Raw genomic sequence first — 24,842 nt, forward strand, 5'->3', positions numbered from 1 at the left:
CACATGACCCTGGGACACTGCAATCATTATCCATGTCAGTTGCCAAGCACCTGAATTTTTATCATGTGACTGTGGGGTGGTGCAACAATTTTAAGTGTGAAAAATGGTCATGCTTCAGTTTTTTCAGTGCCATTGTAACATGGAATGGTCACTAAACAAATGGTTGTAAGTCGAGGACTATCTGTAGTTAGCATTAATCTAGATCACAGACCAGATGCTGGCCACTCCCACCCCCAGTACAGTGAAAAAAGTTGTGACATGATGAAAATGTGACGCCACGAGTTTGACACCCGTGATCTAAAGTATTCCCTAGAAGAGTAATTCACATATCACATCTTTACCTAATCTGCTTCACTGATGGAGTGAGAGCAATATATAGCAAAGTTGGGTGTACTATGAACAACATTAAAAAGAAGTGGATCTCACTAGAATGCTACATCTATTTGTTAATTTTTCAAGGCCCAAACTTTGTCTGATTTCTGTGTCACTCTTTTTTTAAAAAGCCATTTAAGCATCCTTCTTTCAGAAATCATCAGAGCATTAATATCATTTTTTCAGGCTTTCATAAAAGCCTAATATTTTTCTTCAGAATATTTTTTGAAACATATACATTATTTTCTGCCAAAAGAAGCCTAAACATATAGTAGTAGTAGATTTTTCAGTTAAATGCAGTCAAATGCAGCAACAATCCTCTTGCCATTCTGCTGTAAGAGAATTGCAATCTTTATAATAAAAAAGGAGGGAAATTTTCTTAAGAAACTAGTAGGCCTTAGAAAACCATATTAAAAACATGTCTTATTCAAAGAGCCAAAAGAAAGAAATACGGCTTCTAAACAAAGATCAAGAACACAAAAGACACATCAGAAAAGTAACAAGAATGGTCAAAGTCCAATCCAGGGATCGGAAATAGCAGGAGCAGGATCACTATCAAGAACAGCATTAATATCTGATTAAGAAAAATTGATCAGATTTTCTGTTTGAGATGTAAAAATTGAGGGTTCAGCATCCCGTCTGATATTATTTGATGTTTTTTTGGCATGCTAACATTTAAGTAGATTTAGGGGAAATCTTTAAATATTAAGGATATTAAGGTGATATTGAACTACTATATACACCGGTTTCAAAATGTGACTTTTTATCAGAAAATATGGTTATACTGAAGCATGAGAGTCACCAAAGAATTAGGTTAAAGGAAGACTTTCAGAAATGTGTGATGTTAAATATCGCTTTTAATATTGTTAAAGGCAATATTTATTACTAAAAAGGAAGAAATATATTATGCACTATTATGGATGAGATTTGTGATATTGTGTAATAATATTTTGTAATAATCAGGTTATAGTTATAGTATATTAATAAATCAATGACTACTGATAAGTATACTACATACATACACACACATGCATAGATACATACACACACACGTTTTAACCTTTTTTCTATTTCTTTTTTTAGAGGATTATGTCTTTTCATTTCTATTATTTTTTTCTTTAAGTTTAAAGATAGTTTAATTAATCACATCTGAGGTTTTATAGTGCATTTAGGTGTTTTGTAAAAAAATTTATAATGAATAAATAAAATGTAACAATAATAAAATAATAAAATTAAGCCTCAGGGAGCAAGGTCTAATCTGGAGAAATTCCTAATTTGTGAATAAGCCTTTATTCCTGCATTGGTTTGGAGCTGTTCTATCACTCATGGCCTGTGACTTATGGGGCATTTTCAGAACAGATGCTGTGGATGAAAGTTCTAAATAGTGAAAACTATATAGTTCTGTCCCATTATAATTGGCAGTCTCTGGGATTTCATCAATTGTAGGACAATAGATACTTCCCCTAATCTTACTGTCCTTCCTTTCTCTGATGAGAATTCATCTAAGACAGGGGTGTCAACATATGCCCCCTGAGCCAGATATGGCCCGTTTTCTGCACCACTCACACTTCAGCGCTTTTGATTCCCAGGGACAGGAGTTCGACCAAGCAAAGTCATCTCTCGAGGAGTGGCTTCAGAAGAAGAAACTTCAGCCAGGCTCTTGAGAGATGGGAGTGACTCCAGCTGCTTTTCTTTGCAAGCACTCCGAGAGGGAGCGAGGGAAGAGAGAAAGAGAGAGAGAGAGAGAGAGAGAGGATTTTGCAGGTAGCTTGGCCAAACTCCTGTCCCTGGGAGATGTTCCAAGCAAGGTGGGGAGTGGTGATGGCAGCATTCAGGGCAGGGGATTCAACTGTTATGAGGCACTTCGGGGAAGAGCCAGGGAGAATTCTGGGAAACCTCGCTAGCCCACCCCCCACTGCTACCACCATCCTGTCCGAAGTGATGCTGCAAGCATCCCAAGCACAGTGGGAAGTGGCGGCAGCATTCGGGGAAGGGGATTCAGCTGGTACGAGGTGCTCTGGGGAAGAGCCAAGGAGGGTTCTGGCACTGCCATTTCCCATACGCTCCCCTCCCTGCATGCGTCAGTCCATCCACCGACGTCACCACTTCGCCAGCCAGCTGCAGCTGCTCCCCTGCCCACCAGTGCCTTTGGTTCAGCACAATGGGCATGGAGTATGTCTCCCACGTGGAGAGTGTTCCCATCATGCACCCAACTGCAGCAGCAGATGCACAACAGGGATGCTTTGCCAACAGGCCCTGCAGGAAGTGAGGGAGGGCACAGCATTTTCTCATTTGCTACCAGACCCAACATGTGGTGTCCGGCTGGGCTTACCCGAAGGGGGGCACGGTAGGAAGTGGTGCCCCTCCCAAGGCTGGAGGAAGAGGGCCTTTGAGCCCCAGACAACAGTTTGGGCAGTGCCCTGCAGACTCACCTGTTCGCGCAGAGGGAAGCCCCTTTATCCCCGAGCCACGTCTTCTCAGAACACCGACGAAGCAGGGAATTTGACTGCAACCCTCAGCTTGGAACAGAGATGTGGTGGTTTAACTATGCCCCCTTGCTGCAACAGCACCATTACCTTGTCCTGGCCGGCAAGGGCTGTGCTACTTTTTGCACGTTGCACCACCCACAAATTTGCACATTACACATGCCACCCCCTACAGCAGAGATTTCCAACCCCACCACAGGCCCGTCCCATATTCCAGAGCTGCAGTAGTCACAATACTGGCCCTTTGGTCATCCTGGAGCTGCTCATCCATAATAGGCCGGTGCAGCTCTGGAATATGGGACCAACTTTCCCACCAACGTCAGCAAGCCACCCCAGGGTGGATTTCCATCCCCTGCTGTTGGTCTTACCTCCCAGTTCCAGCTTGCATGGCTCTACTCAAGGTAAGGTTTGCGCTCGGCTGAAGGGTGGGGGCTGGTGGGTGGGTGGGCCATGTGGGCGGCACAGCCTTGTGTTCCCACGCACCCGGATTAATTGCTTTGGGAGATGCTTTGGGGGAGACATTTCTCTGGAGACCACCAATATTTCCTTGAGACCCATCATTGGTCCACAGCTCACCAGTTGGCAACCACTGATTTAAGAGGATCATAATAAAACTTCACTGAGATTATAAAAAGGTGTACATATGGATTGGAATAGCTGTTATTTAATTACCTTCCTTATCTAGAATTTCTTTATAAAGATATAAGACTATCTGCTACGAATATCTGCCACTTTCCCCCCTATTTCTACTTAGGACCCACTCCTATTAATAATGCTTGTCATCTGCCATTGACCTATACCACCCACGTGAACTATACACAAAGTCTAGCTCCCGTTTGGAATTTTGTGAGTTGCATTCCCAACACATTTGGAACCAAAGTTACACTTTGCTATGTGGGTCTTTGTGACTCATCATTACTACCAAGCATCTTGAAATATTGTTATTCTTATTGTAGGTACAGTTACCCTGTACTTGTCACTGAAATCTAATGCAGGTCATGAATACAAAGACCAATCTACAGAATTTTAAAAATATGACTTTGCCAAAATGGAATTGATTATGTGACTATGACTGAACGACACAATGACATAAACCAAGAGTCTTCAAACTTGGCAAGTTTAAGACTTGTGGACTTCAACTCCCAGAATTCCTGAGCTAACAGGACAGGAGGAGGAATTCTGGGAGTTGAAGTCCAAAAGTCTTAAAGCTGTCAAGTTTGAAGACCCGACATAAACATACATTAAAAATGACAACAAATCTGCCTACTATGCAGGTATTTTCCATAAAATATTATTTCACATAAAAATAATGCAACCCATATTAGGTAATAGCTGTGCCAAAACACTGAAGACTTCTTTCATAATGGACAAAAACAACAGCAAATATATAGATGAAAAAAGCGCAAGTAGATATATAAAATGGCAAACACCTGCATGACAAGTCAAATTTCTGTGTTTGTGGATACAGTTACATACAGAGAATTGTTTTTTTTAAAAAGATATTAGGGAAGGGAGTGGAGGCAATGATTGCTAAAATAAATCGTAAAATTGGCTGCCTTTAGCTATTCTCTGGGTGAATGCTCAACATTGAAAAGTTTTTTAAAAAAAGCAAATTGGGGAACTGCTGCTTCGGGGCAAAAAACAACAACAATCCAAAGTTGTGAGAATACATTCTCCTATTCTTAAAATGCTTTAAATTGCACATCTCCATTACAGCTATCTATTAATTCGTACCCAAACAATCGAATTTGTTCTCAGCCCTTAGTTTAGGGTGAAGCACACACACAGATTAGGTTTGTCATCTTGTAATCTTTTAAATTATTTCTGCATAAGTGCACAATCGTGCCTACCGTCCCTGTCCTTTTGTCCCCATTTATTCGTACGTATTTCCTGTATACTCATGTTTATATTTATACCTATTATCTTGCAAGCGATTGACAAATAAATAAATAAATAATAAAATAAATAACACACGGAGAAGCAGCAGTTGAATAAAGTCAAGAGCTATACCAAGAAAATCCTGGGGACTGTGGGGCAAAATAGGAATTATGCATTCTAGAGAAGTCTACACGCGTCCCGACTACGGAAGCAGGCAAGTTTCCATTTCTAGAACTAAAAGCCAGGGCAGCCAGCATCTGGTATCACTGTCGCGTCAATCGCGGCCGACGAGGGAGGGCCTCCCAATGGCGCGCTGGGTGACACTGCCAGCCAACCGGCTTAGAGCCTCACTTCACTCTTCTTAACTCACTGTTCGTTGGCGGACTCGGCGGACTTGTCGTCGGTCATGGTAGCGCTGTTGCGGCGACCGAGAAAGGCTCCTGAAGCAGTTGCCGGGAGTGCAGCGAGTGACAGAGCAACCGCAGCAGCAGCGCCACTGACAGCCATCACGGGATCCGCCCGATGGCAGTCGCGTCACTCTTCAGTCCCGCCCCACTATGGAACGACCGGCCGGCTGCCTTCTGCTCCGAAAACGTCGAAAAATGCGTGGCGTCACTTCGGCGTTCTCCATTGGACGCGGCAGTTAGTTTTGGTCCGTTGTGGGTGGAGCTGACGCTTGTTCTACTCTTTTTCTCTGGTTACGCAATTCCTTCTTACACAATTCGAGCAGTCGCCCAGAATTCTTTTTCTAATTGCACAAAAGGAAACTTTCCAACTCTGCTACAGTTTTCTCTAAATCGTGTTTTATCTGTAGATGTTTAAATATATGGTCGCTCTAGCATCGTCAACTGTTAATCGATCTACTTAGGTTTGCTAATAGCGATTATTCCAAAAATACTGGACCTGATTTTCTGCGTTTACATATTTTACATTTTTGCTCTGGCCAAGGATCAATGTATAAAGATTCGGTAAGTTCACATTAGACCGTGGTTTCTTCATACATAAGGTCGCTAGTTCAGTATTCCATTTGGTATAGTATTCGTCGGGTTGTTTTTTTTTGCAGCTCAGTTGGAATCACCCTAAAATACCAATAATGCACTGAAAATACTCCTTTGTCCTGGGCTGCAGCGTCCTGCACCGTTAACGAAATCAGATCAGTTCAAAAGCCATTCACTTTTTTCAGTCTAACCTATCTTACAAGGAGTTCTGAATAGATAGAAAAAAACGAATTGAAAATCTATGCATTCCTGAGCATATATGTATTTTTCTGATTTATACCTTAGCTAACCCCTGGTTTGTTTAGCCTTAAGATGATTGGCTTCATGTATCACACAAGCTATGAATGATACTTTTAAAAACATGATCGTTAGATTCACACAGCATGCTAAATCCAAACTAAATTATATTTAGTAAGATATGGAGACAAAAGCTACAAAAAGATATGGAGACAAAAAGCTACTGACTTACTGTCAAAAAAGTATAAAGGAAAAAGAAAAGAGTATGAAAAAGGAAAAGCAATTTGAGATATAATTTTTAAATGATTACTCTAAAGATCAGCTGGATACAGAACAACAAGCTAATGAAGCTGGCCTTCAGCAGGAGAGGTGGAACTGTCCAGCTTTCTTTTTTCTTCTGAACCTGCTGATAAAATTTTGAGAGAACTTCAGCTTTTGTTATTCCAAACATAGTTGTTATACTAATTGTTGTTATAGATAGTTGTTATACTCCATAGGATAGTTATAACCAAAGGCAGATGTTGGGGAGAAAATTTGGTGACAAGTACACAATCTCATATCTTCCAGATTTTTTTAAATATTTCATTTTCATAAAATCTCAGCTTTCAATCTTTTAGTTGAGTAATGAACATTCTGATAACTTTCATTTGACATTGTAGTATAAATGTGCTTGGGAGAATATTAAGTATCATTTTTCTTTTTCATTGTCTGCTCCCTGTAGCCAGAGACATCACAAAAAGAAGCTGTAATATTCCAGCCTCAGACAATTGACTAAGGAGGCAGAAAAAGAGCTTAAAAGTGAATGCTTTATCTGTTGTGCTAAAGCAAAGTGAGTATTGAACAGACTAATAAAATGAAAGCCAGAACTTCTAGGAGGTAATATCACTTATTTTAATTGTGATAGACCTATTGTGAAAAGAAGGATGATAATGTGAAAGGATCCATAGAAACAGTGGGATGAATGTTTTTCTGTCTGACTGTCAAATTTCACAATTCACTGGAATTTTTTAAAAAAATATTTCCATATGTTGGAAGAAATGTCCATCTGGGTTCAGTTCCAAGTGGGAAGAAAGACATTGGAAACATGAAGACTGGAAGGAGGATTTAATGGTGGACAGCAGGACACATGGTTTGAGGTCCTGGGCAAAATTGAGCACGTGGGTGAGACAGGGAGAGAGACTCCTCTATTGAACTTGCTTCCTGTTCCTGTGGCAAGAAATGTATCAATGGCAAGAAGTAACTTTGTAGGTTGTCTTGAGTCCCAGGCTTGGTTGAATCTTGCTGGGTGGTGTAATGAAGAGGCTTTGGGCAATTCCTATTATGGCTTAATGGCTTGGATCTGAGTGAGGACTAATCCTATCACCCTGGAGCTAATCGTCTTTGGTCTTGTAGATAGGATGGCTGTCTTTCTGGGGCTATTAACAAAGGTGGGGGTGCTTTCCAAGAGCATGTTTCTCCTTTTTGCCTTTTTAATATTTCCTAGGATATTTCATTCTTCTAGGAGGGGGTGGGTGCTACCTTTCTACACACTTTAATTAATAACAAAAAAAGGGAAAAAAAGGAAAACATAAAGAAGTAGTGATGATGGTGTATAGTCAGAGAGGGAAAAAAGAAATATAAAAATTTAAAGTGAAATACAAAAAATATATATGTCATAAAATAGTTTATATGTATACTTTTGTAATGCAAATATTTAGGTGTGTATATATTTCTAATACATTTATACATCTTTTTAAACCCAGTGTATTCTGTATGATTGAGTCCAATATTTCTTTATACATACCTATCAAAGTTGGTATGTGTAGTGGCAAGTGCAGTAATGTCTTCAATCTAGAGTATTGAATAAATGGCCATACACTTATGTTTCCAATACAATACTATTACTTCTACTACCACTATGTTAAGGTATTGGAGATTTAATAGCTGACCAGCTGCTGTGAGGATGCTGATGCAATAACGATGAGTCAGCAGGGTTATTGCCATTTAAAGACAGATGTTGGGTTAGGAGGTTTATTGCCATTTTAAGAAGCTGTCTATATAATGGAGGCTATGAGAAGGTGTATCTCTCTTTCCTCATGTTCCATCTCCATTGTAGTTCTCCGTGCAGAGTAATGAAGATTGCTTGCTTGCCTGGTATGTGCCTAACATGTATATGTATGGATATAGCAGTCTTGTCTATAAACCACTGTTAAAAGACAAAGCCTCTGTGTCCTATCTTTTGCTCCTGGATTGTCTCACAATAGTCACGCTGGAAACACTCTGACATACTACTACTACTACTACTACTATTACTGAGCTGTGGTGGGGCAGTAGTATATTGCAGGCTAACTGTCCACTGCCAGGAGTTTGATCCTGACTGGCTCAAAATTGACTCAACTTTCCATCCTTCTGAGGTTGTAAAGTGAGGGCATAGATTGTTGGAGGCAATATGCTGAGACTGTAAGCCACTTAGAGAGTGTTATAAAGCAGGCGTTGCCAACCTTTTGGACCTCAGGGACCACCAAACTCATAATTTTAAATCCCAGGGACCTAACCAGTTCTGTGGGCATGGCCTAATTTGTGGGTGTGGTTTGGTGGTCATGTCACTGGCTGGGCATGGCTTGTATGTAAATATTATAAATATTTATATAAATATTGGATTTTTTTATATAAAAAAGAGCAATTTTTACCCAAAATCAGGCAAGGTACGCAGGCAGATTGAGTTGCTCTCAGAATCATTCAGTGATCTATCTATCTGTCATTGGCTAGCTCAGTCTCTCACATAAAATTTGCTTACTGAGAGTCTGCATTGAATAATAGAACCTTCAGTCCTAAGGGAGGTTCGGCTGTGCTTAAAAGCAGAGCTGAAGATCTAAAGACTACTAGAAAGCAAGAAATCCAACCATTTCCTGCTTCCTAGCTAATCTAAATCTCCTGGCACAGCAGAACAGCTGATGGTTGGAAAAATAGCAATTTAGCATGCAAGTTTGCTGGGTAAGGAGTGAGTGGGCGGGGAGGGTTCCTGAGGGCCATGTGGGCGGCGCAGCCTTATGTTAATATGCAGCCTGGATTAATTGTTTTGGGGGGGGTGCTCTGGGGGTGAGATTTCTCTGTGGCCCACCAAAATTTTCTCATGGCCCACCAGTGGGCTGTGGCCCACCAGTTGGCAAACACTGTTAAAGTTAGAAATTAAGATTGCTGGGAGAAATATCAACAACCTAAGATATGCAGATGATACCACTCTAATGGGAGAAAATGAAGAGGAACTAAAGAGCCTCTTGATGCAGGTGAAGGAGGAGAGTGCAAAAGTTGGCTTGAAACTCAATATTAAGAAAACTAAAATCATGGCATCCGGCCCTCTCAATTCCTGGCAAGTGGAAATGGAAGAAATTGAGGTAGTGACAGATTTTATTTTCCTGGACTTCAAGTTCACTACTAGTGGGGGCTGCAACCAAGAAACCAAGCAAGACACTTGCTCCTGGGGAGGAAAGCTATGGCAAATCTAGACAGTATATTAAAAAGCAGAGACATCACCCTGCCAACAAAAGTGTGTATAGTCAAGGCTATGGTTTTACCAGTTGCAATATATGGCTGTGAAAGTTGGACGATAAGAAAGGCTGAGCACCAAAGAATTGAGGCCTTTGAACTATGGTGCTGGAGAAGACTCCTGCAAGTCCCTTGAATTGCAAGATGATCAAACTGGTCAGTCCTAGAGGCGATCAACCCTGTCTGCTCTTTAGAAGGCCAGATCCTGAAGTTGAAACTCAAATACTTTGGCCACCGAATGAGAAGGAAGGACTCACTGGAGAAGAGCCAAATGCTGGGAAAGATTGAGGGCAATAGAAGAATGGGATGACAGAGAATGAGATGGCTGGATGGAGTCACTGAAGCAGTCGGTGTGAGCTTAAATGGACTCCAGAAGATGGTAGAGGACAGGAAGGACTGGAGGAATGTTGCCCATGGGGTTGCGATGGGTCAGACGTGACTTTGCAACTAACAACAATTTGAGATCCTTTGACACTCTTGCTATAGAGATCCATTATCTAAGCAATATGTTTCCTAAATTCTAGGATATATTAATTCCATAAAAGAATAACTTTAATTATAGAGTCCTTGGTGCTCTCTGAGTTTAGATGTTTCCTTCCCCGGGTGTTTCATTACCCAACTAGTTACTATCACCAGTGCACTGCTCTACAGTTCAAACCTGACTACATATATTCTCTTCTATTCTGACTTTAATCAAATATCAGCAAAAGGTGATATCAGCATCTGACATCTATCACCATTGCTGATGCCTGCCCTGCTTCCCTCTTATATTTTTCTACAATCTAAGGATTGTGCTTGCTTATTATTGCCATTTTATCCACACACTCAGATATAGGCACATCATAGTGTGGGAGGCATGATTATCTGATTCATGATTTGGTTCAATTCTATATGATTAAAAAAAAGGATTGTTAGTAGGTGAACCTGTCAGTTTCCACTGTACTGTTTCGTACTAGATTTAGAGACTTCAGTAAAACAATTTCTATTTCTTTTTGAATGAATATTTTCACTGTAATGCCAATCAATACAGTGCTGTTTCTATGGTGGTACACTGAAGCTGATGAAATCCAACTTTGGTAGTTGGTTGTTAGCATTGTCAACACATCGGTTATCCATTTCCATCACCTGATTTTTATTAACTTCTAAATAGTCACCACTTTACATTTTCTGTGAACATCTTCATTTCAAATCATTAATTTGATGCTAAGGATGCAACATAGACTGCAATGATAAAAATGATTGTATGATAAAATGGGATAAGGACTTTGAACAGAGTATATTGATGGATAGTAGGAGAATATATGGTTAAAAGAATTGAAATTTACATTTTAAAACTTAAAATAGAATATTTGTAAAATGATATACCATTGGCATATGCTTCCGGAAAAATTGTCTAGAATATATAAAGGTACTACAATTTAATGGTTGAAATAAGAAATTTGGACAACATAAAATGACAATTTGTCATGCTTGGTTGTGGGATTGGTTGTCTAGTTTTGAAATAATTGCAAGCCGAAGCATAAAAGAAAACAATGGTAATTTTATTTACTGTTTTGCAAAGAGAGTGTGTCAGATACATGCAGGTGCAGTGGATACACCTTGAGCCATCAATATACTTTGTTTATATCAGGTGCCATCCCTGAAGCCATTTTGGGAGCATCTTCAGGGCTGCCACAGCAAAGCTGGCTGAAGCTGTGGAACTCATGAGGTGGGAGAGAGAAAGCTGGGCATGCACGTAGCCAAAATAACATTCCCATGGGAGCCATGGACACTGTACCAGGTGTTGGAGAGGCATGGACAAAAGCCAGCTGATATTGGGGCTGCAACCTGATTCGACCATGTGATGGACATGTGACCTGGGGAAAAGAACTTCGGGGTTTTGATTTGGGTGGAGAAAACCTTGGGTCCTTCAGAGTCGGGTTTTCTCTGGATGTACCAATATGACATTCCTAATAAATTCATAATTTGAGGAAACTCCAGGCCTCAGAGTTTTGATTGCTTTGGGTCTGTTACTTGGAACACTGATACTAACCTGACTCTCCAAATAATAACCACCAAGAAGCCCCCCGCACTTGTGGGGCCACTGTCCAGAGTCCTGAGTGCTGGCTGCTTACCCAGGAGATCGGGCAGTGGGAAGACTCAGGGATGATGGAGAAGAAGATGGAAGAGAGGTCAGCTGACATCAGCGGAGCCACGGGAACCGGAAGAGCCTACGGGGACAGTTCCGGGAGACACGGTTTCCCCTCGGCAGCTGAGTGGTCAGAAATAGAAGCGGCAGAGGTCAAATGCCAGCTGGGCTCCTGGCCCAAAGAGCATGTGCCCTAGCTGTTGGCTCAGGAGCTTCACCAGTGGAGTGACCGCTCAGGAAGCAGCCTTGGATTCCTGGCACACCAGGAACCAGTGAAGTGGCCAATGCATTAGGAGTTATACTAGGCTGAGGAGGACCTGCCCAGTCATCAGGCGTTCCAGGAGCCCCAAATCGCCTCAGCTTGGGCAGAGCACACCATGGTTTTTGAATGGAGAGATATGAGACCCCTGGACCTCAGTGACTCCAGAGAATGGGGAATCCAACTACCATCCAAAAGCCAGTCCCTGGAAGGCCTGCCAGAGAGGTTCAGCCAGCTGACCTTCATCTTCCCCAGCCAAGGGAATGTGACCACCCAGAATGAATTTCTTCCTCATTCCACTCAGTGCAAAGCAGATTGTGCTTAAGTCTCCCTCGCTGGCCCCGATCTACTGGACTCTACTGGCTCAAACTACAACTGCTGTCAGCCAGCCAGGGACTGTGGCAAGGGGCCGTGGGCCTATCAAGGCCAGGCAGTCCACCTTGTCAGCCACTTCTCAGGTTGCAATTGGTGGACCAAATACCTCCTGCTGGGCATACTACTCTGGCCAGGGGTGGATCCAATGTCAATTGGTGACAGTGCCCACTCCCCAGCCAGCTCCGGCTCCACCATGCTTCAGAGCTACTTTTGATGGGAACTCTGGGAATCTGGTATACTTTTTGAACCAGATCTGGTCCCAACTTGATCATTATGGAGGCCAATATCAGTTTGATCAAGAGATGATTTCAGCCATCATCAACAACATGAAGGGTGAAGTGGCTGAATGGGTGGCCCAACTGCACGATGAGGGGGGCTCCTGAACTTGAGGAAGCCAATATGTTTCTGCAGCTACTGAGGACCTGGTTCAAAGACATGACTCAGGGACAAGAGGCAGACACTGAAATCAGAGACCTCAAGCAAAAAGGCCTCCCCGCCAAAGAATTTGTGTGGGAATTCCAAAGAGTGGCAGGAAACAGAGATTGGCTAGAGCACCTCCTTATCCACTACTTCAAGGAGGCCTTAGACCAGACTTCCAGCAGCCTTGCACCTTCCAAGGGTTCCACAAATGCATATAGGAATGGTACTGGATAGTGGTGGCCATGGACTTTGAGATTCATCTGCACTGAAAAGCCATGCTGGACAAAAACCCTAAACAAGTTTGCCGAACCAGCATGAGGCAGCTAGAAGATCCAAAGCAACTTCAACTGCAGTAATCAAGTACTTCATGTGTAGCTAACAAGGCCACTCAGCGTCAAGAGTGTCTGGTCCTGGCGCCCGTCCCTTAGGCCCAGACCCTACCAGGGCCTGAAGGGAAGAGGATCTAGCATAAACCAGTGGACAAGGGGAGATTTCCCAGCCAGCTGTTGAGTTCCCCCCTGCCAAAAGGAGGAAACACTAGTTTCAGAAGCCCTAACAGCTGCCACAAGTGACAGCAGTAAAGGCAGTGAAGACAACCTAATGGTAAGTGAGGCCATCTGCCCCTTCACTATAAGATCGCGGATAGTGGTGCCCAGGACAGGAGCCCAAGAGGCCATCATAGACACCAGGTGCACCAGGTGCCTAATCAGCCTCCCCACTGTCCAGAAGCTAGGGATAAGTATGATGCCCCTCGCACACCCCATCTACTTTGGACAAGTCAATGGGACATTGATAGGCGGAGCTCCTTGATAGACATTAATAGACACTTGATGGCCTTTTTGGCCACAGCAAAAATATTTAATTGATGTCATTGAGTCCATTTGGCGGGAAGCAGGTTGCCGACAGAATTGCCTTTTGGGTTTCTTCTCTAGTGTCTTTTTTAAAATTGAAATTAAACTTTAAAAACATTGAATGTGGTAGTCAATTTTTGATATATATATCAGTCTTTACATTGTTATATAACCAAAATATCAAACAATATAAACATTTATATACATATATACAGCTGTATACATATTTACATTTAATCTTTATATCAATTTTTATCCTAAACATTATGTTGCAATACAATCTCTTCTTAAATTCGACGTATTTTTTAGACTTCCTTTCATATCCCTCCATGCATAGAAATTTTCCCACACTGCATAGAATTCTGAAGTATCTCACTCTTTCAATTCTAACGTCATACTATCTAGCTCAGCGTATTGAAAAATCTTTTCTATTATTGCTTCGTCATTTGGTATTTCTTTTAACTTCCTTGTTTGGGAAGTAGTAATCTTGCAGCTGTAATAACATGAATGATTAGCTAAATATCTGGTTTTTTAAAAATTCTCATTTATTATTCCCAATAAAAACATTTCTGGTGTGTAATTTCCAGCATATAGACAGTTGAGAGCTATACATTTTGGCTAACTGGGCAGGTGGAAGATCCCATCTGTAAAACATCTTAAACAGATTTTCTTTGTAGGATGTGGTTAACGTAATCTTTTTATTCCATTCTCAAATTTGCTGCCATTGGCCTAAGATTATGTTGTGGCCGAAATGTCTAGCTCAGGTTAACATTGGTTCTTTAACCTGCTCCTCATATATTTTATAATCTAGTAAATAATTATACAATTTCTTTATTTGTTTCTTCTCTGATCCTAATAATATTTTATCTAATATTGTATCTTGGCAATTAATTCCCCATTCTTTTTGGTCTCTTTCGTATCTAGATTGTACTTGGAAATATGCTCACCATTCCAACGTTATATCTTGCTAGTTAAGTTCCAGTCTTTGTTTTAACTTTGCTTTAATCTAGTCTAATAATTTAACCAGCTGTTAAATTATAATTTTTGCTTTAATTTAGTCTAATAATTTAACCAGCTGCTAACTTATAATTAAATTATAATCTATTAAATTATCTTTATATGTAATTGCCTTTTTCTGGTTGTAGAGATTTGGATATGATATGGCTTCTGAGGAAGAGAACCAGCGTGGAGTTTCAAGATAATTTTGCAATCTTATTTTGTTTCAAATTAAGATTAGAGCTTGCTGGATTTTGTACCTCAAAAAATATTGGTATGTTGTATGTCTACTAGGCCACAAATATGCATGCCAGCCCTGTTGTAAATCATGCCCTTCTAAAAGTAAAAGTCTGTTATTATCCAAATTTATCCAATCCTTAATCCACATTAAGGCAGCTGCTTGATAATACAGTTCCCAATCCGGAAAGCCTAATCCCCCTCTTTCTTTTGCATCTTGTAAATGTTTTAATTTGATTATGGGTCTCTTACTTTGCCACACAAAATTTAACGTTATTTTATTCAGACCTTTAAAAAAAAAATCCAATTTAATCGATATATTTTGAAATAGAAACAAAATTTTGGGTAATGTTCATTTTGATTGCCAAAATTCTGCCTATTAATGATAGTTGAAGATTATTCCAACTTTCTAGATCTTTTTTGTTTCAATAGGTTCTCATAGTTATCCTCCTTAATTGTTGAGCAACGTGCAGAGATATTAATTCCTAGATATTTTGTTTTTTGTACTATTTGAATATCTAATAACATTACAAGTTTTTGTTTGCTGGTCATGTTCTTAGTTATGATTTTCATCATTTATTTATATACTTATTTATTTATTTATTTATTTATTTATTTATTTATTTATTTATTTATTTTTAAAACAGCTATTTCTCCATATTCTTCAAGTTTTTCTAATGATTTCAGACCTTTGTTCAGGGTCTTCCAAGACGAATACTAAGTCGTCGGCATATGTTTAAAGATTTCTTTTTTAATTTCCAATCCTTTGATCTGGACCTCTTGCCTAATTCTCGTTAAGACCTCTAATGTATATATGACTAGTAATAGGGATAGAGGACAGCCTTGTGCCTTTTTTTTGGAATAGAATAGAATAGAATAGAATAGAATAGAATAGAATAGAATTCTTTATTGGCCAAGTATGATTGGACATACAAGGAATTTTTCTTGGTGCAAATACTCTTGGTGCAAATACTCTACACAAAAGAAAAGATACATTCGTCAAGAATCAAGAATCATAAGGTACAACATTTAATGATAGTCATAGGGTACAATAAGCAATCAAACCATACTAGAAAACAGTCAGTATAAATCATAAGGATACAAGCGACAAAGTTACAGTCATACAGTCACAAGTGGGAGGGGATGGGTGATAAGCAGTGATGAGAAGATTAACAGTAATACTAGTGCAGACTTTGTAATAATTGAATAGTGTTGAGGGAATTATTTGTTTAGCAGAGTGATGGCTTTTGGGGAAATACTGTCCTTGTGTCTAGTTGTTCTGGTGTGCAGTGCTCTATAGCATCATTTTGAGGGAAGGAGTTGAAACAGTTTATGTCTGGGATGTGAGGGGTCTGTAAATATTTTCACAGGCCTCTTTTTGACTTGTGCAGTATACAGGTCCTCAATTGAAGGCAGGTTGGTAGTAATTGTTTTTTCTGCAGTCCTAATTATCCTCTGAAGTCTTGTGTCTGTCCTCTTGGGTTGCATAACCAAACCAGAGAATTATACAGGTGCAGATGATAGACTCAGTAATTCTGTCACCTTTTCTGTAGGCTTCCTCTTTGGAACGACTTAGCTGCTTAAGGTTAGCTGTGAACCAAGGTTCATTGTTACTATATATTTGCAGGTTCCTTGTTGGTACACATAAGTCTTCGCAGAAGCTGACACATGATGTTACAGTATCTATGAGCTCATCTAGGTCTGCAGAGGTATCTTCAAAAACATTCCAATCAGTGCAATCAAGGCAAGCCTGGAGCTTCAGCTTTGCCTCATCAGACCAAGTCCTCACTGATTTAATTGTTGGTTCCATGGTTTTAAGTCTTAGTCTGTAGGCAGGTACCAGGTGAATCATGCAGTGATCAGAATGTCACACAGCTGCTCATGGTAAAGATCTATAAGCATCTTTTACTCTTGTATAGCAGTGGTCTAAAGTATGTTTGCCTCTGATGGCACAATTTACATGCTGGAAATATTTTGGGACCTCTTTCCTTAAATTTGCTTGATTGAAATCTAAAATGATGGGAAGAGAATCTGGGTGTTTGGCTTCAGCCTCCATAATTTGATCAGCAAGAGTTTGTATTGCCTTGTTTACACAGGCTTGTGGAGGAACATACACAGCTATTAGGAGAACTCACGTGGAGAATAAAATGGCTTGCAGTTGATATGTAAAGACTCTAAATTTTCATCACAGAATTTATATATTATAGTTATATCCTGAGACCAGCTGTTGTTGATATATAAACATAATCCTCCACCCTTTGTTTTACCTGATGTCTCTTCAATTTTGTCTGATCTAAATATCTGAAATCCTGGGATGTATATGCTGGTGTCATGAATTCCTGCATTAAGTCAGGTTTCAGTAAAACAAAGAACTGCTGAATTGTAGAAATCAGAATTGCATCTATTTAGAAGATGGGTTTCATCGATCTTGTTAGCAACTGAGCGTAAATTAGTCAGAAAGATTGAAGGGAAAGGGGTTTTATCCCCTATTCCTTAATCTATTTAAAATTCCCTATTGTTTACCTCCTCTCCATTTTTGCAGCTGCCTCTTCTTTCCTTTGTTTGTTGTAATCCTTAGCACTGGGGAATTATTTAGAATCTCCTCTGCATTTGCAAAGACAGGGGGAGGGGGGAGGAATCAGAAAGCTGCTCCTTAAGGAAACGTTGCCTAATTCTTAGCAGATGGTCTTGTGAGTATGAAATCCTTACTGAATTGCAGATAATAATAAAGAATAAAGAAACCATTAGAGAGCATTTCAGTGTGGCAGCTGCTGTTGGTGCCATCTTTCATTTGCATATGAAAGTTACTTGTCAATTCTCCATTTATTATTATTTTTGCTTCTTTTTGTGAGTATATTGCTGTGATTATATTTAAGCAATTTTCACCAATATCTATGTGTTTTAACAGTTGTATTAAAAAGAGCCAATTTACATTATCAAAAACTTTCTGGGTCTCTAGAAATAGCAAAGCTGCCTGTCGTTTGCTATGTTCTTCATAGAATTCGAGAATGTCGTAAGACTATTCTCACATCCTATTTTGTTTGTCTATTTGGGAGAAAGCCATTTTGATCACTGTGTATGAATTCATTTAAATAATTTTTGTATATCTTGGCAATAATCATTGTGGATATTTTGGAATCTGTATTTAAAAGATATTGGCCTGTAATTTTGAATTCTTGTCTGGTTGGTGCCTTCTTTTTTAAACAACAATGTCCAGCAATCCTTCGTTTGAAACATTAACTCCGAAACTGACATATTCTCAAAGTGATTTATTAAAAAAAAAAAAAGACTGTATCGTCCGGTGGAATTTCAGTACTGGAATCCTATCAGCCCATCCCACCTAAAATTCCACCTACCTTCACCCCCTTTTTCACACCTCATCAATCACATGAACCAATGATCAATTCTTACTATGCCAGTCTCTGTGACCTTGAATTAATAACTCCTAATAATTTTTTTTTCCTAAGAATTATTCACTTCCTCCCTCCAGAAAACTATGGCAACGATGAATCCCAGAGTTGACAGGTGTCCCCCCTTGAGAATTCCTCCTCCTATAAGAAAAGTAAAACAAAACACAACCAGCGGTTAATGCATTGTCCTTAACCCCCTCTCCCCCCATGAGGAACGTTTGGTTTGTGGGGGAATTTCTCATGGAATTGATTAATCAATTCAGGGGTCCCCAACCCCCAGGCCCCAGACCGGTACCCGTTCGTGGATCATTTTCTACCGGGCCACCGGTTTGCTGGGCGCTGCCATCTTGTTTTGACAGAAAGTGCTTCCAGGTGAGCTTTTCCGGTTGGAAAGCGACGTTTGGGTCCTGAAGGAATCCTCGTGCCTTAGTTTCATCGGGGGCGGCTTCGAACGAAGAGCCGTCCCGATGGCGGAGGAGATCAAAAAGCACAAAAAGTTACAAAGGAGGAGTTGAAGGTGGCGGGGAGAAGCGGGGGATGGCTGGCTGGCCGGTCACTCGGCTCGCCTTGCCTTGTCATGCGTGCTGATGCCGGTACCGGGCCGCGGATCATTTTGTGATGCCGGTACCGGGCCGTGGCACAAAAAAGGTTAGGGGCCACTGAATCAGTTGATCAGCATGAACATCCCAACTCTTTACCCAACTAGCATCTGAGAGAGGGTATCCCTTCCATAAGACCAAATGTTGCAATTGTCCAAGGTGTAATCTAGAATCGAGAATTTTCTTAATTTCATAATGTGTTTCCCCCTGTACCGTTAGCAGGTCTGGGGGAGCAATTGGCACTGGTCTTATCATTGATGTAGTAGTTGATTTTAGTAAACTACAATGGAACACTGGATGAATCTTCCCTAATAGTTGAGGAAGACTCAATTGGACAGTGACCAGATTGATTATCTTTGAAATTGGTAACAGACCCAAGAATTTTAGCCCCAGTTTTTTACTGGGCAGTTTCACCCTACTTGGTTGACAAATATACTTTGTCTCCCATTTTAAAGGGCAGTTGAAGGGATCTATGTTAATCCACCTGTTTTTTATAAATTTTTTCAGCTTCGGTCAAAGCTTTTTTTGTATCTTTAATGAGTTCATCCATTCTGTTAAGGACATGGATGTGGAGGTTGTCTAGGTAACTCTGGCATCGGGAGAAAGTCCATTCCAGTGTTGATTTGGAATGGAGTCAATCCCATGCTGCTATGTACTGCATTATTGTAAGCAACCTCTGCAAAAGGTAATAACTCAGCCCAATTTTCTTGTTGATAATTTACATAGCATCTAATGTATTGTTCAATCTTGGCATTAGCCCGCTGTTCCATTACAAGCAGGATGGAAAGCTGAAGATAACCCTTGAGAGGAACCAATGGATTTTAGAAATTCCCTCCAAAATTTTGCGGTAAATTGTACCCCTCTGTCTGATATTATTCTACGAGGTACTCCATGTAGTCTATAGATATGTTCCACAAACAGCTTTGCAAGCTTTTTCACAGATGGAAGTCCTTTGCAGGCTATAAAGTGGGCTTGTTTAGAGAATAAGTCAATCACAGTCCAAATGATTGTATTCCCTTCACTCTCAGGTAATTCCACAATAAAATCCATTGTGATTTTTTCCCACGGTTGGGTTGGTTCAGCGATTTGTTGAAGGAGTAGGGGTTTTTCTAGTTCTGTGTTTCATTGTGGCACAAATTGAGCAACTTTTTACATAGTCCTCAACATCAGGTTTCAGTTTTGGCCACCAGAACTGTCTTCTCAGTAAATGTAGGGTTTTTAAGAATCCGAAGTGGCCTCCCAGCTGCAAGTCATGGCTATGCTTTAGTACCAGTAGTCTTAGGATTGTGAGTACATAAAGCTTAGTCCCTTTCCAAGCTAGTCTATCATTCATTGTCAACTCGGTTTGATGGTCCAGGAACCAAGGATCAGTCAATAGGACCATTTTCAATTCTGAGGTCAGCATATCTTCAGGTCTTTGGGGTTGCTGTTGGCTTGGCCTCGAGTGGTTACTTGTCCTGCCGATTAAGCTTTTGAAATTAAGGCTTGTACTATTTCCTCTCGGTGGCTGTCAAACTGAGGTTTTCTGGAAAAATTTAATGTTAAAAGTTGAATTGCTGGAAGTATTGGGCCCAGCGGACGTGTTTGGGTGATAATCTCCTAGGGGTCTTTAGAGCCTCAAGGTTTTTATGATCAGTCCATACCTCAAAGGGGTCCGGCACACCTTCTAGGAAATGCCTCCAAGTCAATAAATCCCATTGTATGGCGAATGCTTCTTTGTCCCAGACCGCCCACCTTCGTTCTGTGTCCGTCAGTTTTCTGGATACATAAGCACAAGGCACCAGTAGGTTTTGAGAGTCTTTTTGCAGCAGAATGGCTGCCACTGCTACATTGCTCACATCAGTCTGGACAATAGAAGGCTTAGTTGCATCTGCATGTTGGAGGATGGGCTCAGCTGCGAAGAGGCATTTTAAAGTCTCAAAAGCTTTCTGACAGTCCATAGTCCAAGCCCGGGGTTGATTTGGCTTCAGTTTGATGGGTGATGGGCCAGTTTTTAATAGCTCTGTTAACAGGAGGGCAACTTCAGCAAAGGATGGAATGAATTGTCTATAGAAATTGGCAGACCCTAAAAAACTTTGAAGTTGTTTTTGGGTTCTGGGGGGGTTGCCAGTCCAGCACCGCTTTCACACTTCCGGGGTCCATTTCAATTCCCAGGTTGGATATTCAGTAGCCTAAATAATCCAGCGACACTTTGTGGAATTCGCATTTTGAGAGTTTCACATATAATTTGGTGGCTAGAAGTTTTTCTAGGACTTTTCGGACCAATTGAACATATTCTTCGATGGTTTAGCTGAGGATAAGGATGTCAATCAGGTATATGAGGACCCACAATAAAGGTGCGGGTGTAGCACCTCATTGGTGAGCTGCATAAACACTGCGGGAACCTCCTGAAGTCTGAAAGGCATGACTTTGAATTGGAAGCTACCCAAAGGGCAGTTAAAAGCTGTTTTCAACTCATCTCCCTCTTTGATGCGGACCTGGTAGTAAGCTTCCCTGAGATCTAGCTTGGTGAATACCTTGCCTTTCGACAGGTGGTTCAATAAGTCCTTCATGAGGGGAGAAGGTACATGTTTTTGATGCACATGGTGTTCACGCCCCTAAAGTCAACACATAATCTCAACCTGCCATCCTTCTTGTCTTTGAACAACACAGGGGCAGCTAATCTTGATTCGGCAGGTTCAATAAAACCTCGATCCAAATTTTGGTCGATGTATTTCCTTAATTTCGTCATTTCAGCAGGTGTCATGGAATACATCTTTGGTTTTGGTAGTTTCACCACGGGTTCTAATTCTATGGCGCAATCAGTGGCTTGATGGGGAGGTAAAACATTACACTCTTCTACACTGAATGCTTCAGCCAAGTCTTTGTATTGGTCGGGTATCTGGAGTTTATCTGGGAAGGTTGGATGCTGTGGATGCTGGCTCAGGTTTTGGGTTCAAGTTGATTGGTGGTTTTGTAGTGGGAGGAAGAGTGGGCAAGGGGCTTGGTCCAATGAGGATTTTCCTGAATCCATCCTCCCATTTGATCATAGGGGACCATTTGTCCAGCCAAGCAAGTCCCAATATGATTCTGACATCCTGGGGGCCACTATGAAGCGTATGAGTTCACGGTGGGGTCCTAATTCCATCTTGATCAATTCTGCCATTTGGGTGGCTGGGGTCCCCCCAGTTACCCAAATCTGATTGGGTGTCTTAGTGGGTTAGTCTTTATGCACAATTGTTCAATGATAAGGAGTCTGATAAGCATCTAGAGCATCCAGTATCAATGACGGCTTCTAACTCCCCAGCCTCCCCCATGTTTGGTACCACTAACTTGACTTTGACTGTAAAAGGTATGATGGGATCACTTACCATTGGGTCACCTTCGCCGGTCGGGTTCTCGGGGACATGGTGTCGGCCTGGTGGTCCGTTGCTCCATCTGCGCAGAGGGGACTTTCCCAGCTGTGTCTAGCAAACTGGCTTATGTCTAGAGGTCTTCCTTGATTTTTCCGACCTCTACCAGCTGTACTAGACTTTGATTGTGGTGCTTGTGGGTACAGGAGCAGGGGCCAGACAGTCTGCTGCTCTATGGCTGTCTTGGCCACAGTGGTAACATTTCAGCATCCTATTGGGTTGGGTACGAGCAGCTTCGGCTGGTCTGGTCAGCAGTCTTCTAGCCCCAATTCTCTTAGGCGGGCCTGCCGGAAGGGGTTTCTTGTGTGGGTTGATGCTGTGGTCTAAGCTGGGGGAGGCGGTATATCATGCTTGTATTCCCATAATGTCACAGGCCTTCTTTACTTCTGGATCAATGGCATTTTTAAAGTAGTGTAAAGTCATTCTTTCAGGCCTATCCATGAGGTGGCTTGTGACCCTTCTAAAGTCCCAAATAAATTCTGACGAGTCGCTTGCCTTGTCTCATTCCCATTAACTTCTCTTCATTCTCTGCCACCCTGTCTGGATTTTCAAATCAGAGCCTTAATAATCAAATAAATCCATTGACATCGTGTACTTCGGGGGCTTGTTCATTGTGTAGTTGGGCCACCCAGTCTGAAGCATCCCCTTCATTCATCCCATCTGTTATGGCCAAAACCAAATCACGCTCTGTGGCCTATTGATCTCCAAATTGTTCTATATGGGATCGGATTCGAGTGAGGAAGTAATTTAAATGTTCATGGCGGCCATCGAATATGGCCTTAAATGATATTTCGTCTGGCCTGGGAGGTGGTTGGGGAGGTGGTACAGGCCAGGCTCCTGCTGGCTGAACTGGAATGAAAGGAGCCGGGCGGGTGGTGTATCTGGAATAGCGGTCCCTGCGGCCTTGCTCCAGGTTTGGGTTGCAATTGTGGTTGCCATGAGGAAGATGGGTGTGGTCTGGTTCCCTGCCTGGGTGGAGGGGAAGTGACTGCTGTCTGTTGTCTGGGCAACCCCCCTTCATGCCAGGACATTGTTTGTGCTGGATGCCATTGGCACTGAATCCACCCTTGGCCTGGATAAAATCCTCACCCCGGAGGGATTCTTTCTGGAGGGGGTAATCTTCCTTCTGGAAAATGAGGGGATTGCCTCGGAGGCTACAACATACCTCTATCGGCCAATGCTTCTTTCTGGACCTCTCCACCTGGCATCTGTGTAATCTCCTCATCCCTCACGATACTTGGATAAGAGAAAATGGGTTGTGTCAGGCTCCAACTTGTCCAGACAGGCGGGGGCTGAGAGACCAAGCTTGCTACTTTTAATTGCTGGAACTGCTGTTGTAAATCTGCTATTGATGGACTCCCAAAATTTATCTTGTGGATGTCATCTTGAGAGATTACCGACTCAATTTGTGTTTCTTCCCTCCAGTCTGACTCAGCTGCTATATACATGGGACTAGAAAAAGAATTTTCTTCAAACTGTCCAGTTAAAACTGTTTGGCTTCTTCTTCCAGAGATGGAATGTTTTGGCTTGGCTCCCAAATCCTTTCCCTCTGCCATTCTAAAAGAATCCATCATTTCCTCAAAAGGGGGGCTGACAGATTCAGCTATTGCTCTGGTGGGGGGGGCACAAGCCCCCTCCTGCTCACCTCTAATTCCAGCTGATTTTTGGATTTCTTCCATCTCTGGGAAAAAAATCTTCGGGTTACCAGCTACAACCTTCTTTAGAAAAAAAAATGCAGTACTGAAATAATGTCAGATTCCAGAAATCCTTCGTTTGAAACATTAATTCCAAGACTGACATATTATCAAGGTGATTTATTAAAAAAAAAAGACTGATATTGTCTGGTGGAATTTCAGTACTGGAATCCTACCAGCTCTTCCCACAAAATTCCACCTACCTCCACCCCCTTTTTCACACCTCATCAATCACATGAACCAATGATTTGCATTCTCAATTCTTACTACGCCACTCTCTGTGACCTTGAACTAATAACTCATAATAATTTTTTTTCCTAAGAACTATTCAGTACAACACTTCCTCCTTCCAGAACTCTATGGCAACGATGAATCCCAGAGTTGACAGAACACTATATTGGCTTCTCTCCACGATTTTGGTATTTTCCCTGCATAAAGCACTGCATTGAAGATCTCTAATAAATATTGATCCAAGGTGTTCTGGTGTTCTTTGTATAGCTCTCCTGGAATACCATCTGGGCCAGATGCTTTGTTATTTTTTTGTTTGTTGATTTCCTTAGCTACTTCTGTCATAGTAATTTCTTCGTTGAGCATTGATTTCATAATTTCTAGAATCTTTGGTAATTCGGCTCTCCTTAAATAAGTCCTAATCTTTTTTTTTTGAGTAACTTTCGTTTCTTGTGTATAATTTCGTATAGAACCTCTGGGCAATATCTTTTTTGGAATTCTCATCATTTTATTTATTTATTTCATTTATATTGCTGCCTATTCGCCCATGGTGACTCAAGGCGGCTTACACAATGTAAAATCATATTTAAAACAAAAAATAAAATAAAAACAATAAGAACAAAAATAATCAAATAAATTAGTAAAGTACAATAGAACAAAATTTGGGAAAACAAAAAACAAAACAAAAAGAAAAACCAATTCTCACCCACCCCCATATATATCATAATATATATTCCCTTCCTCATCTTGTAATTTA

General features: G+C 41.1%; 2 protein-coding genes across 6 annotated transcripts in view; one reads left to right on the forward strand and one right to left on the reverse strand.

Annotated features, from left to right (window-relative positions):
- ABHD5 (abhydrolase domain containing 5, lysophosphatidic acid acyltransferase) overlaps positions 1-5,243 on the reverse strand; it is a 34,491-nt gene extending 29,248 nt beyond the window's left edge. For both annotated transcript variants that reach the window (XM_087917774.1, XM_026717770.2), the window contains exon 1: positions 5,107-5,243. In XM_087917774.1, coding sequence (XP_087773900.1) covers positions 5,107-5,243 — 137 coding nt within the window. The remainder of the gene's footprint in view (positions 1-5,106) is intronic.
- A 178-nt stretch (positions 5,244-5,421) lies between these two features.
- Positions 5,422-24,842, forward strand: part of ANO10 (anoctamin 10) — a 200,072-nt gene continuing 180,651 nt past the window's right edge. For 3 of the 4 annotated variants that reach the window (XM_087917770.1, XM_087917772.1, XM_087917768.1), the window contains exons 1-2: positions 5,574-5,704; positions 6,693-6,800. The gene's annotated coding sequence lies outside the window, so the exon portion shown is untranslated. Of the gene's footprint in view, positions 5,705-6,692; positions 6,801-24,842 lie in introns of all 4 variants that reach the window. The other variant, XM_087917765.1, reaches the window with a different exon arrangement.

Source organism: Pseudonaja textilis, chromosome Z, assembly GCF_049901715.1.
Source record: "Pseudonaja textilis isolate UNSWEBS1 chromosome Z, rPseTex1.2, whole genome shotgun sequence".
NCBI classification, from domain to species: domain Eukaryota; kingdom Metazoa; phylum Chordata; class Lepidosauria; order Squamata; family Elapidae; genus Pseudonaja; species Pseudonaja textilis.